Source organism: Manduca sexta, chromosome 6 (genome assembly GCF_014839805.1).
Source record: "Manduca sexta isolate Smith_Timp_Sample1 chromosome 6, JHU_Msex_v1.0, whole genome shotgun sequence".
NCBI classification, from domain to species: Eukaryota; Metazoa; Arthropoda; class Insecta; order Lepidoptera; family Sphingidae; genus Manduca; species Manduca sexta.
Window position 1 is genome coordinate 11,554,127 of NC_051120.1, and position 17,182 is coordinate 11,571,308.

The 17,182-nt window shown below is 37.1% G+C and overlaps 1 protein-coding gene across 2 annotated transcripts; it reads right to left on the minus strand.

Annotated features, from left to right (window-relative positions):
• Window positions 1-4,520: 4,520 nt before the first annotated feature.
• Window positions 4,521-15,634, minus strand: LOC115444350 (organic cation transporter protein). 2 transcript variants are annotated; one of them, XM_030170100.2, is made up of 6 exons: window positions 15,496-15,634; window positions 10,865-11,374; window positions 8,661-8,884; window positions 8,079-8,262; window positions 5,579-5,819; window positions 4,521-5,261 (listed from the first exon to the last, which is right to left on the minus strand). In XM_030170100.2, the coding sequence occupies exons 2-6, from the start codon at window positions 11,260-11,262 to the stop codon at window positions 4,830-4,832; spliced, it is 1,479 nt and encodes a 492-aa protein (XP_030025960.1). In that variant the 5' UTR covers window positions 11,263-11,374; window positions 15,496-15,634; the 3' UTR covers window positions 4,521-4,829. The 2 variants fall into 2 exon arrangements, with proteins under 2 accessions (XP_030025960.1, XP_030025961.1); XM_030170101.2 differs by lacking the exon at window positions 15,496-15,634 and adding an exon at window positions 11,896-11,970.
• Between the last annotated feature and the right edge of the window lie 1,548 nt (window positions 15,635-17,182).

The following is a 17,182-nucleotide window of genomic DNA, read 5'->3' on the forward strand; positions in this document are numbered from 1 at the left end:
ATATTTTATCCAAAGTAAGCACAACGGTTAAAGACCCTATTTATCCAAAATCTGAAGATAGATACGTAGATAAACTATCGCAGTTGCAACGTTTTAAGTGTAACGATTGGTATTCTATTAGATTTTCGGATGCTCAGAAAAAATATTTAACAACCCCGGTTTCATAGAGCTAGGAGTAAACGACGAATTAAAGCGTTTTGAAGCTTCTATGATAAAAGAAGACTCACGTTCACATTTATTAGAACGTACCTGTGCGGGATTGACTAAAGCATTACTTTCTCAAAAGGATGAATTGCATAGAACACTACAAACACTAGTTGATTGGGCAAATGAAAGTAAAGAGTCTTTGAGCCCAAACTCCCTATTTGAGAAGATAGAAGAATTATTCTCTAAAGACTCAACGTATAGCAAAGTGTCGGACGATCTATTGCAAATAGTATGTGGAAGACGAGCAGACTTTATAAATTGCCGCCGAGAGGTTTTACTACGTCAAATTCCAGAAGGTTTTCTTCGAGATGTTTTGAGTAAAATACCCCCGAGTCCAGAATATCTATTTAATGATGAAGCATTACAAAGTTACATTCAATAAGTTGGAGGGGTGGATAAGCTATCTGCATCTTTAAAAGTTTTGAACCACTCTCAGTCGAAAGGCTATAATTTTTATCATAATCCGAAACCGTCAACTAGTAAACTACCGGAGGATAGGTTTTTTCGCCGCGACACCAATACAAAAAATGATAAGCAGCAATCGCATCGACGATCGAATCAAAAAGGTAAAACTACCTATCGCGACAAACCAAAAGGTAAGAAGGCACAATCGCAATTTTCATCTAAGAAAAAACGTCGCGATTGACTATCGGTTATTTCAAGGCGGTTGTCTAAAACAATTTCATTGTGTCTGGAGAAATTTAGGCGCACCAAACAAAATTTGCAAACTTTAGGACGGGACACGTATTCCATTCCTTCTCAAACCGCCTTTGATATTTCCGACATCAACAGTTATGAAATGCTACAGAACAAAAAATTCTCTCGATATGACAATACAGATCCAAACTATGTTGGAGTCGGGAATAATAGAACACGCGGAACAGAGTCCCAGTTACCTGTCCACGTTCTTTTTAGTACCCAAGGCGGACAAATCTCTTCGCCCCATCTTCAACTTGCGACAGCTGAATCAATTTGTCGTAACCAAACCGTTCCAATTATTCAGCCACTTTCGAGTTCCTTCATTTCTGCAAAATCAGGATTGGATGGCAAAAATAGACCTGAGCCAAGCTTATTTTCATGTGCCGATTGCTCGTCAACATCGCAGATTCCTGAGGCTAAATTATCATCCAGATCCGAACCAGGACCGACTACTCCAGATGACATGCTTGCCGTTCGGCCTGTCGTCAGCATCAAGGACATTCGCCTCAATAACCAACTGGGTGGCCGAATTCCTAAGGAGTCACAATATCCGATGTGTCTATCTCGACGATTTTCTTCTGGCAAACCAGTCGAAACTACAACTCGAGGAAGATATCGCATTCACAACAAAAATGTTACAAGTATTGGGTTGGACAATCAACTTCAACAAGTCTGTACTGGCTCCGACAAAATGCCTCGAATATCTCGGCATAACTTGGGATACAAAACGCAACGCGAAATCCCTGTCGCAGTCAAAGTGCCAAACGCTACGCAAGGCACTTCAGTTACAGCTCACAAAGAGCAAGTGGTCCCTCAAACAGTACCAATCTCTAATGGGGAGACTCAATTTCGCAACATTTGTAACTCCAAGAGGTCGGTTACACTGTCGTACACTGCAACACTACAGTCGACAGTTGCCAACCGAACATCCATACCGTCAGATCAGCATGCCACAACCGGTCTGTTCGGAGATGGAATGGTGGTTTCAAGCCGTAGGAAAGACTATGCCGATTCACGAGAGCCCAATAACTCATCTGCTGACTACAGATGCATCCGACATCGGCTGGGGAGCACAACTTGGCGACAAGTGCATAACGGGGACTTGGACAAAACAACAGAAGTCCTGGCATGCAAACAAAAAATAAATGTTTGCAGTTTTTGCAGCAATACGAGACGAAGAGAATCAACTTCAATCTGCTCAGATACTACTACAAACGGACAATCGCACTGTAGTTTCGTATATAAACAAAGAGGGCGGCACGAAGTCACAAAAGCTGCTCAGACAAACTCGACAACTTCTCGAAGTTTTAGACAGACGGGATATAAATCTGACAGCGCATTACTTGCCAGGAAGATTCAATGCAGAAGTAGACGCTCTAACTCGCCAAAAATCTTGTCCAGAATGGTTATTGACAAATACGGCAACGAATTACATTTTTCAAATGTGGGGTACACCGGAGATAGATCTGTTTGCGTCCAAAACAGCTCATGTAGTACCCAGGTATATTTCAATGGACAGGGAAGATCGGGAAGCGCAAGGTTGCAACGCATTTTGTTACCAGTGGCATTACAACCTAGCATGGTTGTTCCCTCCACCAAATCTCATACCCAGAGTACTCAGACATTTGAATCAAGCCAGCGGGAAATACATTTTAATAGCCCCCAGATGGAACAAGGTGTTTTGGCAAGCGGATGTCCAACTTCGAACGCGGGAGCCTCCTTATCTAATTCCAGACTTATCTCACGTACTCATAGATACGAAGACAGGTACGCATCCGCCTCAAGTTCAGAACCTAGTTTTGGAGGCATGGCTGATTTCGGGTGGCAAGATTTGTTAACCGACTGGACCGATCAAGAACGAGGGCTACTAATGTCAAGCTGGAGGAGCTCTACAATAAACACCTACAGGCCGGCATGGAACAGATGGAGGAACTGGTGCGAGTCCCATTCAGTTAACCATAAATAACCCAATGCTGACCAAGTCGCTCGCTATCTAGCACATTTACACTGTGACATTGGTTTGGCATATAGAACTATCTTGGTGCATAAATCTGTAATTTCTACATTTACACATGTAACTTCTAACATAGATTTATCGTCTAATTTCTTTGTAAAACATGTTTTAAAGGCTATTTCAGTAGCACGAGAAAAACCAGCAAAACCACCAATTTGGAATCCTAAACAGTTACTACAATACCTTAGTTCGTATTTTTCGATGAAAACAACCTATTTCAAGTATCGAGACATACAGCCATTTTATTACTACTAGCTTCAGGCCGACGAGTTCACGATCTTACATTGTTACGCACCGACAGCAAAAGTTTAATTTATGAGAACGGGAATATGGTATTGTGGCCGGCTTTTGGATCCAAAACCGATAACGAAAAGCATAGACAATCTGGGTGGAGGCTTAGAGTTCACCCTGATAAAAAATTAAACACAGTATTTTGGATTACACAATTATTACATTTAACATCAAACCGTAGGCAAAACATAAATCACTTATTTATCACAACGTTGGGTGATGTCAAGCCTGCATCTAGAACCGTCATTGGTGGATGGATTAAAACTGTTTTAAGTTCGGCAGGTATAACTGCCACTCCAGGATCTGTTAGATCCGCAGTGTCCTCCCTGAATTTTGTAGAAAATTTCTCCATAGACCAAATTCTCGAAACGGGAAATTGGAAAACCATTCATACATTTAAAAATTATTATCAGAGAGAGCTGATAAATTATGAATCAAATACACAAAATAATTCACAATCATTGTCCAAATATTTTGAGCCCGTTCATTAATTAAGGTTCATATTGTTATTCATGTTATTATTTAGCTACTTTGTACAATTCATAAGTAATTTATAACAAATGAGTTTTTCATTAAATTACGATACCCATAATTTTACACATTATAGCGTCTTTATATTGAGCGCACCAGGTGATAACAAACACATCACTCAAGATGGATTCCGGATATTGATACGAAGCGAATAATGAGAGTTTTTCCTAAAATAAAAACTTTTACCTATTATTTCTTCATCAATATCCGGAATCAAACAAATCTACCTGGTGCATCATGAGCTCTATAATGATCCAAAATCGGACCTTCACCTGACAAGCGCTCAATGACAAAGTGGGGGTATAGTGGGGGCTAAAACGGAGAGGGAACCGGAAATACGCTGACAGAAGGCAGGAAAGACAGGTGCTTGACTCAAGATGGATTCCGGATATTGATGAAGAAATAATAGGTAAGTTTTTATTTTAGGAAAAACTCTCTATTTGATTGGTATTGTGTTAGTAAAAAATAATATTTAAAATTAATTAGATAGTAAAAATATGCATAAACATTTGATAAAAGCTGTATAACTAAATATAATACAAAAATATCTAATTTCTTCTCTTGATATCTGACTATATGAAATAAAGTCCTTTTATTAGGGTTGTATACCAACCTAGTAACCATTTAAGAAAGGAAACTAAATGTCTGGGGTCTTACTCCCCAAAAATAATGACTAATAATAATAATAAAAGGCAAATACATACCGAAACACCCGTAAAAGACGTGGGTAACGTTGGCTCTACATTGAACTTCTAAGAAAATATTTAAAGTAAAGAACTAAAACTTGTAATATTTTATTCTTAGCCTATTATTAACATTACTACAATCACAGACGGACAGTTTTACCTGTATATGCTTATAATAAAGATGTATAATTATAATAATATTATACATAAAGAATGACATATGTAACTAGCGATCTATTTTATAAAACGTTTGTCATTTTATAATTTGACATTCATACTTTCAAATCTTTGTTATCCTGGATTCTATTATATTAATTTGTCCGGAAAATAAACATTTTAGTAACGTCTTTATTAGCAATTAATTAATCTCACTTATCTATATTGTTCACTTAATTCCTTCATCAACCATTGCTAACATCTTCTAAACTATCAGGCAGATTCTTGCCTTTCGTCTCCGGCAGTAAAAAACATATCAATCCTCCACAAATTGGAGCCACACCAAATATCAAAGTAGGAAGCCACCATACAGTTACTGATAAATTGGAAATAAATGGAGCTATCATGGAACCGACTCTCATTGACGTGGAGCATGCCCCCATCGCCATATTCCTGACCACTGTTGGGTACAACTCCGTGGTGTGAATGTAGATTGTGGTGGCGACAATAGCAGCAGCGCTGACTCCCAAGGTCCCGAGGGTTAAGGTAATCCAGAACACGTTGGGAACGAGAGCCAGGGCGAGTGCGCAGACACCTCCGAACATGCAAAAGACGATTGTGGTGTTTCTTCTGCCGAGAGCACTGATCAGCCAGATTGCTATGAAGTTTGACGGTATCTGGAATGAGAGGATTTTTATGTTTAAATTGAATAAATAGGAGAGTCGCTATAAGACTAGTTGTAAGTAATGCGAGCCGGATTTTTTGCTAAATTACCGTGAGTCTAGTATAATGAGACTGTCCACCTATAAAGACTATACTAGACCGATAAAAACAAATTTCTTCGTATTCCAACATAGCCATCAGACTGCAAACTCTCGTTTATAACTAAGCAATATGCTGCGTCAGATGTTGTAAACAAACAAACAGATAGTGGTAGCACATATAAGTTTTACCTCTACACCATCGAGAAAAAGACATGAGCTTTGATCATTACCTGAATAGCCCCAGCAGCAGCGACGCTCACAAACGGATCTGGGCTGGTCTGACTGATGTACTGGTTAAAACCGAAGAACGTGACGCCAGTGATGAGCCAGATGATGCACGTGCACGCTGTCTTCAGCCGCAGCGATCTTCGGAACAGCGCCGAGTAGTTCTGCTTAGGAGCGTCCGATGAAGAGATGTCTTGCGATATCTTTTTTATCGTGTCCTCGATTTTCGCTGTTGGGAGGTTGTTTCTGGAATTAGAGTTAAGGTCACGTTAACTTTGTATCTTGAATCGATATCTTGAGGCAGTGTGATCGAAGAAAGCCCGGCTAACATGGCCCACCATGCATGTTTTGGATTTTCTTTTTGTCCTCGTTTAAGACCTTGAAGCCGTTTGCAACTAGTTGAAACTGGAACTAGATTTTACGCTAATCGTACGAATATTATCTTATAGAAATCCATGAAGATAAAATTCAGACTTTGATGTTATCACTTTATCTCGATATAAACAAAACATGACCCAAATATTCCGGTTTACTGTATTTACTATAATTTATCTTATCCCACTTTTAGCCGATGATTGTTAGAAAGTTTAATCAGATTATTGTATTTCATACACGCACTACAAGATAGATACCTATTTTATTAAGTATGTTACTTATTTTTTACGATTGGCAACGCTTCCATGATTCTGCTGGTATAAAATTCTCTATAGATAGGTTTTTAATCTTTTTATACCAATAAGGACAGTTTTGTTGATCAAAAGACATATTTTGTTATTGTTACCGCATAGTCGACTTAACCGAGACCCTGATTAGGTAGAGGTTCTGTGGGACGCCTTGCTGCACGATGGACCAACGACTTGAAAAAGGCGACAGATAGTTGATGGTTGCCGGCTGTTCAAGATAGAGACGGTAGGAGGTTACTTGAGGACGCCTTCGTTCATTCGTGGACGGCTATACGCTGATTGATTAAAGCAACTTAAATATAGTTACATGATAGCCCCGATATGACAACCAGATCTTTGTGTTTCAAAATAAAGGATGGCGTTTTTTCTGTTTATAGCAAGTCATCTTAGAGATTATCATCAAATAATGCTTTTTATAAGATGACTAACTTTACTGGCGTCTTGGCCCATGTAAATGAGTTCTTTCGGGGTAAAAATCCTGCTATATATTCTCAAAATTAAAAGCAGTCTATGTCCTTTCCAGGCTTTCAAACTATCATCATCATCATCAACCACATTAAGTCCACTACTGAACATAAAAAAAAGCCCAGACGGTCCTGTCGAAACCGGTCTACATCCAGCAGCTTATCATCCATACCAAATGTCATCGAAGTCCGTTCGGTAATTTTAGAGTATCACGTTCAGACAGACAGGCGCGGTGGAGGACTTTATTTTATAATATGTAAGAATGCATTACGTCTATACAATGATGCAATAAGTATACAACAAAGGATATAGGAGAACTACACGTTTAAGTCTGATAGCAAATAGGTTTATTAGATCTAATTACCGGATCATAAAGATTACATGGATTGATATGCAAAGTGTAATGCTTCGTATGCTGGCCTAGTAATGGCTTACCACCAAAGAATCATTCGTTGATTGTAACATTTTACGTATCAACATTTGACTTCCTAGAATTATAAATACTGGAGTATGTGAAATTCTGATTATTGAGTATAGTAGATGTTGTGACTTTAAAAGCGATGGCGTTCACCAACAGGTAAGCGAGCGGCATTTAGGTAGTTTTAATAGTCTGACTGACCTACTTTTTTGTACAGTTTATTTTGTGTGTTTCCTTTTTTATCTAAATTACAAAGATAAAACTTGAAATATCGATATTGTAAGTATGGATATATATGTAGTAGTTATTGTAAGTAGGTTGCAATGTTGGCACACTAAGAGTAAAATGACGTGCACTCTATACAATATTGCCGATAAGCAGGTTTGGAACACGTTCCTGCATTTGAAATTTGCATTTTATTTGTCAAAGATAGCTTGCGCTTTATTGATATATAATTTTTACTATTCTGAAGAAAATGACGGTAGAGTAAACGAGCAAGAAACTCTATCGCACCAGTGATATGCATTTAGAGATCAGTCGATGCACATCAATATTTGGCTCCAGGAAGGGTGGATAAGATTTTTGGACACAAAATCTTGTGTTGAACATCAATATCTAGCTCCTGAGAGGTCGTATAAGATTCGTGGATGCAACATTTTTTGCTGTAATACCAGATCGACGTGCTTTGAATTCCACGCGGATAATTTTAAGGGGACAAAATATTTTAGGGAAGATTTGGGGGAAAACATTTACTCAGGACGCAATTCAAAGCCAAATATAATGGATTCGGTATTTTTGGAGGTTTCATAATTGCTCACGCTTAGGGATTTTGCTAATTTGCTGTCTATTACTAATCTGCCGTTGATTGAAAATTAAAATTATGTTGAACTACATTATATTTGCCATCATACCATAGTCACTGCTAAGAAATATACTTACATAAGAGCAGCTTTCTTGACGATTCTGGTGGCTTCGTCCAGCCTTCCCACACTGACGAGCCACCTCGCAGACTCAGAGAGCAGGAAGAAGTAGCCCAGGTATATAATGGGGGGCACAGCCAGCGCTAGGCTGTAACTGTCCCAACTCCTGAAGAAGTATGCGAAGAGAGGAACTGTTATGTGACCTGAAACGAAGGGAAGATTGGAGTTATTGAATGGATTCTGGAGTTTCAGGCTAGTGCGGGCAGGGAATTTGTATTTAAGACCTAATTTTGTACCACTTTCTATAAAGGGGTTTTCATTTAACGCGACTTTCGTTCATTGCCATTACATTGGGTTGTAGATATATACTTACCCTGCGGGGTCCCACTTATGATGGCTCTCTATCATCGCCAATGCTATCTTTATGTATGAAAGCAGTAGCAATAGACTTATCGTAAGGATATCTTTGTACATTTTTTCTGTTTTCTACTAGTGAAACAGTTTTAGAAAGCCATCTTGGCTACGGGCCCAGGGATGATGTCCACAAAGCAAAACAAATAAGTAACGATATTGAAACAAATAAAAATCTCTAAATTCTTACCAATGATAAAAGGAACCTGGAACAAACAGCCCACGACTCCCCTGTATTTGGAGCCGATAGCTTCCATGATGATGACGAAGGAGACGACCATGGTGCCAGCCGTCGCCATGCCCAGGAAGAACCTCAGGACGGTGAACACCGTGTAGTTGGGGGAGAAGGGGACGCCGAACCCGAGCACGATTACTCCGGTTATGGATATTAGAAATGTTATCTTTCTGCCGTATCTGAAATTAAACATTATTTTCTTGTCACTATTTTATTTCATATTATTTGAATCAATATTAAATTACTGCCAGTGGCGATACTTCCGCATAAGCTGAGCAGTGCAAAGTTTATTTGCACATAGTTAATAATTCTAATTCACAGGTACATCACGCCTGTATCACGGAAGGGGTAGAAGAGGTGTAATAAGGGCACCCACTTTTCGCCATGTGTGTCCCATTCCATGATGTAAGAGGGGATTTATAAAAGTAGAAAAAAACAAAATGCCTTATCCGAAGCGGGATTTGAACCTGGGACCTCAGAATATTATACCGCGTATACAATGACGCTAATGAGGCATTCAATTAGATGACTAATTTAATTACACGTGGATTTACATAGTATTCATTTCGTCTGCAATGTCGACGCGACTCAATCGACCTTAGATTGAGGACACGCGCTAAATTTTGCCTAAATTTATACAAAATTAGATTAATGAAATATCCAAGGTAGGACCAAAAAGGTGTGGCAAAAATTTCAAAAATGATTTTAATGGTAAATATATTTATGTAAGATAGATACCCTTGATGCCTATCTCTTATTTCGTACGTACATTTTTCTACCCGGTATTTTACTTCTTACATATAAGTGAGTATAATTATAAACGCGAAAGCTAGCGGACATTATTTTACTGTGAATGAGCAGGTCGTGGACAGACAAAATATTTCAGCCTAGTGCAGCAATTCGATGCGACACCACAGAGGATGGTTAGCGTGCTGTCGCTTTACGTTCCGAACATCAAGGAGATACAGGATGACGCAAGCTCTCGCAACTAGAGGCAGCAAATGTACGCAAATGCAAGTATAGGCAACTAGAGGCTGGTAAATAGTGACCTACATAATGTCATGATGTTTCTTGCTGTAAGGGAATATTATAAAGATGGCGATTTTTTATACGTGCATTGTAAAGTGACCCTACTGCACCTGATGGTAAATGAAGTGGGGTCCAATAGAATGTCGACCAACGAGAGATGATTACCCCTTGTCATTCAAAACAATTATGCCGGCCTGTTGGAACTGGATATACACAGACTAATCCCGGAACGCGACACTTACGTGGGACACTATGGGCTTTTAACACTTTGAGTACGGTGGTCGCAATCTGGGCGGATATAAAATATATTCTACCACCACCCAAAGAATATTATTACCACATTATTAGTCCTTCGGTGCGTGAGTTTGATATGCAAATAACTTTTTTATACGTTGATGTAAATGTGTTTTGAAATGCCGCATAAACATAATAGTCATGCATCTTGAGTGGGAAACACATATATACCACGTAAATTTAGGAGTCAATTAAAAAGTAATTATCATAATAAAGAAATAAATATTTGTGTTACATAATATTATCATAGGTCTAAATGCTGCTTAAATACCACGCGACGAAACGCGTTTTCATTCATTCTTTTTCTGTCCGTATTAAGTTTACTATATTCACTTTAAATTCTACAGCATTAATAAGATGAACATATATAAGACTTAACATCTCATGTCTCAGGATGGCGAGCGCAGTGGAATACCAAACAATACTTTGTAATTCAAGGTTTGGATGGTGTCTACTGTTTATGAGCGGTCGTACCGGTTACCATCAGGCGAACGACAAGCGCGTGTCGTCATTCTAAGCAATAAATAAAATTGAGTTATATAGCATTCTAGAGTGATCTACTAGTTTTTGGCTGGAGGTATTCGTATCCGCCCGGATAGCAACCACTGTACACAACGCGTAAAACCCGCCATATTGGCCCACGTAAATGTATTGCGTTCCGGGTTCAGTCTATCAGTATATCCGGCTTCAAACAGGCCGCCATAATTGTGTCAACTGTCAAGGGATAAGCATTTTTTGCCAGTCAAATCCCATATCCACTCTATCTGAATCCCACTCCACTTACCAATAGGTGCAGTGGGGTCATTTTCATGCCTGAAGATATAAAAAGTACATACCTGTCAGAAAGAAATCCGAACAAAATACTCCCAATCAGGATCCCCAACTGCAGTATCATCTGTGTAAAACTGGCCAGCCAACTCCTATCACACACCAGATCCCATTCCGACACTATAGTATTATCAAATGGGCTAGCATCATACTCATATTTAACACAATCGGCATAGCACGTATTATTTTCGACAATTCTTGAAGTATTTGCGAAATTAGAGCACCAAAATGTTAGTTTTGGAGTCAGGAATAGAATTGCCATTTGTACCCATCCTGAGGAGAGTTTTACCAAAGATACTGTTCCTATGATGAGCATCTGCCATTTTCCGAACTGGCCGACTAGCTCCTCGAACCTGTCTTCTCTTTTTGCTGTGTCGGGGACTTGAGATATGACCCTTTGTACCATTTTTTGGTTTGTTCCTGGTGAAGTGACTTGGATCTGGGGTGTGTTAATTATTATAATATCGTGTAACGTTGGAATGTTCTCGAATGAAAGGTGTTGCGCTGGTTTCCGCAATCTGAAAAGAAAAGATTTCAATAATTATATGAGGCATTTTTAATTTTTAAGAAGCATCTATGTATTGTTAATTCTTTACTAGTAATTGGCATATTGGTGCTGTGTTACTATAAAGTCCGTCTAACGTCTCGGTTACTGACTGTAGCTATGATTATGTTCATCTTAGAACTAAAAACCTGCTGACCTCGTCAGAAGAACTGCTACAGTTATAGCGATTGCGATCTTTGGACTAAATGCTAAACTCATCAGAAGAGGTAATTATAGCGGGGTTTTCCCCTATGTACGTTAAATTTGTTAATTAGGATACAGAATACTCTGACTTTGTACAATGATATTAATCTACATTTATCCCAGGAAAATGCATAAGACGTATATTCATTAAGGGTATTTCACGCAGCTCCTAGCAATCAATCAATCAATCAATCAATTTATTTATTTTGCAAATATGGGTACATTATCAGATGGCGTATTTTATAACATAGTGTCAACAAACAACAAAAATTACTTATTGGTGACACTTACTATTTTACATCGATTCTGTTGCCGTTACATTTATTGAATTCGTCACGTTCTGTTCATATTTATATAGCTAGTGATTCAGGTTATCTAGAGATAAACATTGTTTAGCGCACGTTAATCTTTCATTCATACAACACTCAATAACTTATCTGCTAATGCTACCAATACTGCGCGAAGTTAAGTCGTAGTGTAGGTATTGACAGATTGTGGCTGAGAAATATTATATTACAATGAAATAAGCGTTAGCAATTTTAGCAACTTCTGGAATCTAACGGAAGTAGTAAGATCACGGTCTACGAAGGTCTATTCTTCCCTTTTTTCATCATTCATTAAAAAAAACAGAAATACTTTTTTAAGTATTGATATGGAGATTATTTTTCGCGTGAAAAAAACGCGTTATTGTTACTTTCACCTTGGGGGGTGAGTGGAATGGTTATGTTGGTTTCACCGGTCTTACTGTCCAATGTCGACACTTGGGAGTATAGCACCATCCGAGCGAGCGTTGGATCGAGTCCCTAACCCTTGTATGCCTCACACCAGCATTCCAACCAAAACCCACGATGGCCTTCTTCGTCGCATACGGGACGGCTCTGGGGTATCTCGTTGCAATGAGATAGCTGCACAGAACCATCTCTGAACCGATATGGAGACTTCGTATCTAAGGTGTCTATAAAATGTTTAAGAGCATGATTCTACCATTCGACTATTGATAATTCTATAAGTCACGAGAAGACAGTTCTAGAAATCGTCAGTTTGTCGCGAACATGGGATATTTAACGCATGACATTGATAATAGAAAACTGAGTTGTAAAGTAATAAAAAACATTTGGTATGAGGCAACAGTCTAATATTGTGCCTATCGATCAAATGACAATGACGGGCCTTGGTTCAATCGGAGTTGCGAAAATTATTGCAATGTGTGAATGGCTTTTGTAGAAGGGTTTGGTGTAAAACAACATTACTATATTATTATTTTTTTTAAACAGACACGGCAAAGTAGCCCCACTGCTTAAGGGTAAGTGGAGTGGGGTCCAATAGAATGTCGACTGATGAGAGATGATTACTCTTTGGCAGTCGACACAATTATGACGGCCTGTTGGAACCGGATATTCACAGGCTGATTTCGGAACGCGACACACTTACGTGGGCCACAATGGCGGGTTTTAACATATTGTATACAGTGGTCAACAAAAGAAAATTAACCTACAGTGGAATTTTAGTTGCCTTATTTTCAATATTTTTTTCGCGAAAGTTTTACGGTAAAATAATCGATCTCAGGTGTCAAACGCTATTTTCTGATCGATTGCGAAATTCGACTAATCACAATAAAGTGCAAAATGCTGTAAACACATAAGTTATTATTTTTTTACCGGAGATAGTTCTCAAGACAATAATCTATAACAACAACAGAGGATTGCATTTCGTATTATAAGTCGGCCAATAAAGTCCACTGCTAAATATAAGCCTCCCCTGAAGATTACCACACCAACCTGCTAGAATCCAATCCAACGCAAATGATCATAGCAAATAAAGCTTATAATTAGAAGTTTGAATTAAATGGAATGAGTAATATTTGGCACTCGCTCATACATTGTACTAAAAGAGTTTGTAATTAATTAAAAAAGACTTTAAATTGGCTAGAAATGGCATCGTATCATGACGATAGGCCTGTTAGTCACAGCATCGCATCCTCACGAGGAATTGAGCATAGCACTACGTCACTGCAATCTATCATACCATGCCTAAAATCTAAGCAGACATGTATATATTTGTTGAAACAGTAATTTCCAGTCTTTCCTTTCTAGACTCATGATTAATAGGTACCATAATAAATTCAAAAACTCGACCTACTCGATTCATTTGGTTTATTAGAAAGTTTTTGATGTTTATTACCCAATTTTGGCTTTCGGTTAATAACTGGTAAAGGATAACTTGCATATTCGGTCACACGGATTAATTTTTTAAAGTGTAGAGCGATACTTCAATGAGTTGGTCAGATGATGGTTGATTTATATACCCTTTAAACTCTCTTTGACTGCCTCGGTGGCTTAGTTATAATGGTAAGCGGTACCAGTATGACTGCGGCGCTGAAGTCCTGGGTTTGGACCCTGAGTCGGCCAAAGTGATAATAGGTTTTTGTATTTAGTATTAGCCAGAGTCTGGAATATGTGCCCGATATGGCGGTAAGCTCACCTCACGTCATAGCAAGAGACAGAATACACGTGGCGAAAAGTGGTTGCAAGTGTTGCGCCTCCGCCAAACCCCTTCGGGGGTAAAAGGTGTGTGTGTGTTTCTGTGTGTGTGTGTGTGCGAGCGCGCGCGTGCGTCTGTGATATTAATCAGTCTTAACCTTAGTTATTATTTATATAATTTTGTCCTATTTAATAGTTTGAGAGTAAAAGAAAACAGTTTATCAGTCTGGTCACATTTTTTTAGTAAGGCCATTAGCCATTAAGGAAGTACTTTTTCCTTCCTGATAGTTCTTTGAACGTCCATTTACTAATATATCGAGGTCTTAGTTTATTTGTTACCAACATTAGATTTAAGTAGTTTAATTACCAATAAGTATCAGATTTAATTAACATGACTAATATAAATGATACATTTTTCATTTCATTAAGCATTTTATTAAAATCACAGCCGTTATGGCATCCATTATACAAAATATTTTGTTATAGTGCTATATGTTCACAACATGCTATGTTATACATAGTATTATAATATAGACTTAATAAATTTTACAATGTTATTTAAATGTTTTTTCTTGAAAAAAATTAGACGGCTATAAACCTCGCGCATATCACTTCGCAGCCTAATACCTTGATAAAAATATGCACATTTTAATGAATCAATTATCACAAACTTGTAATAAAATACTCTAAAATTAAATATTAGTTTTAGACCACAGAAATCGAATCGAATTCTATTCTGCTACCGCACGGAGCCTTCGGGGGTCTCTCTTCCTATTCCCTAACTTCGACACCGTTTTTATGATTCTTTTCATGGTAGGTTATATTTGGTAGATTATTATTGTAACTAATCTCTTGTTTTATTTGGGAAGAAACTTACTGTGAGGAATCCTGCGCACCTGAGTTTTCAAAGATGTTTTGGGATATGTGAAGTTTGGCAACACACGTAGTGCCTAAACTCTTTTAGTACTAGAGGAGGTCTACGTCATGAAATGTGACACGTATTAATGGAGAAATATTGTTAATATAATATTATTTTAACGACTTGAAATTATTGCTTTGTTTATTATAAATTGTAATTTAGTTATTCAATATCTTTTAATATAATAAATTGACCATATCATTATGTATGATTTTGTAATATGATAAATAAATTTTAGATTTTTTTTGTTCATAATCGATTTATTTAACTAAAATTTTCATGTAATATAATTATAGTAGAGGAGTTGAGTATTAATATAAGTAATAACAATTTTACCCCATTAAAAACAAAAAAATATATTTGCATATTTTAAGAGCAAAATTCCTTCATAATAATCTGTTCATTTAACAGTATTATTATATTAGACCAATATTTCTCATTCATACTTCACTAAAATCGTATATTAACTATTCAAAGTTTAATAATACTCACAAAATATATTTTGACACGATAAAACACGTTTGCACTGAATCACTTATTTTTTACGTTCTGCATCCGAGCGAATAACACGGCATTTGAATAAACACTGAGGAAAACACGCCTCGTGTCGCGGCGCGGTGTGAAACTTGACGTTACGCGAAAAGTACATTTCGGGAAAGTCAAAAGGCTTTCTGATTTGATTGGCGTTGAGTGTTGCCTTTAATTTTGAAATGTGTTCGTTAGCATCAAATAATTCTGGCATTGTTTATTTTTTGATGTGTTATGGAGTCAGAGGACGTTTAATGGAGATTCGTTTGTTTGAAAGTAAACATTTTCGGCTGTTTTTGCGTGGCGCTCGGACTAATTAACAAACTCTTAGATGTATAATATGTATAGATGAATATGTATTACTGTTAATATTTGTTTATGTTTTGGAATTTGTGAGTCGAAATAAATAATATAAATAAATCCAATATACCTAAGTCACTAATATAAATAGCCTGTTTATTACAACAAACGTTAATCATTAGAGAATTTGTTAGTTTTGTGAATAAATCTATATGACTTATCTTTTATTATAGTATGGGTGCGACACATATCTTTTTTACAATAATTGTATGTATTATTTTTGGATCTGTATATTTACAGCATGTATATGGGATGGTAGCTAAATAAATTGTTCTTAAGCTTCTATCGATGCTCAAAATATACTAATGAAGACCAGACTATTATATAGGTTAAGATCGATATAAATGAATCTTTCGTACCTCTATTTTGGTCATGGCGGTCAATCTCAACGAAGATCAGTCAGGTACGCAGGAGATATTTTAGTGCAAAGTGTGTGCAATACTCAAGCACTCTCTGTTCCTTCACTCTTATATTCCGGTGAGACGGCAATCTGTATGATCGAAGAGAGATCAGGTGCAGGACTATCGGCTTTATGTGCTTCAAATAGAGCCGTATACCTATTTATTGAGAGTAATATTTTTGTAAAGCCTAAATCTATGATTTGAATATAGGTAATGGTACTGAATGGGTAATGGAATCTTCGGAGGAGGCCCATGTTCGCAGCAGTGGACAACTTGCGGCTGATGATGAATGGTATTGAAAATCTGTCATGCTCATGACAAAACATTTTCTTTTCTAAAATTATAATAACAAAAAGGCTTGGAGAGGGACATTGTATTATTAATAATAAATAAAAATCATATACGTAAAACCGCAATGTAATTAAATGTTATCAGACCATTAAAGGTTCATCAACCAGTTATAAAGTACTTCTAAGTCTTTGTTCCGATACAAAATATTACAAATACTATAATTAATACTTTGAGTGGATAGTGGATACGTGTAATGTATTTATCTATTAATTGGTTCTTGTTTTGCCAGTTTTATGAACTAGATTTATTTTTATTGTAGGCAAACTTAATACTGGTTTTATGACATATATTGCATAAATAGTTAGCAATGATTACGTAGAAAAAATACTGCAAATTTAAATGTTTTTAATTTGTGTTCTGAAATTAAATAATGTATCATATTTTTTAATAACCTTACCTAAATTAATAATGAATTTTGGGGTAAAAATAGTTGTTAAGGTTTGAGAAAATATTTAAAGTTTGTTATTTAATAGATTATTCTGTTTTTAAATTTTATTGTAATGAAAAATGTAATGTATTTTTAGATATGAAATGACCAT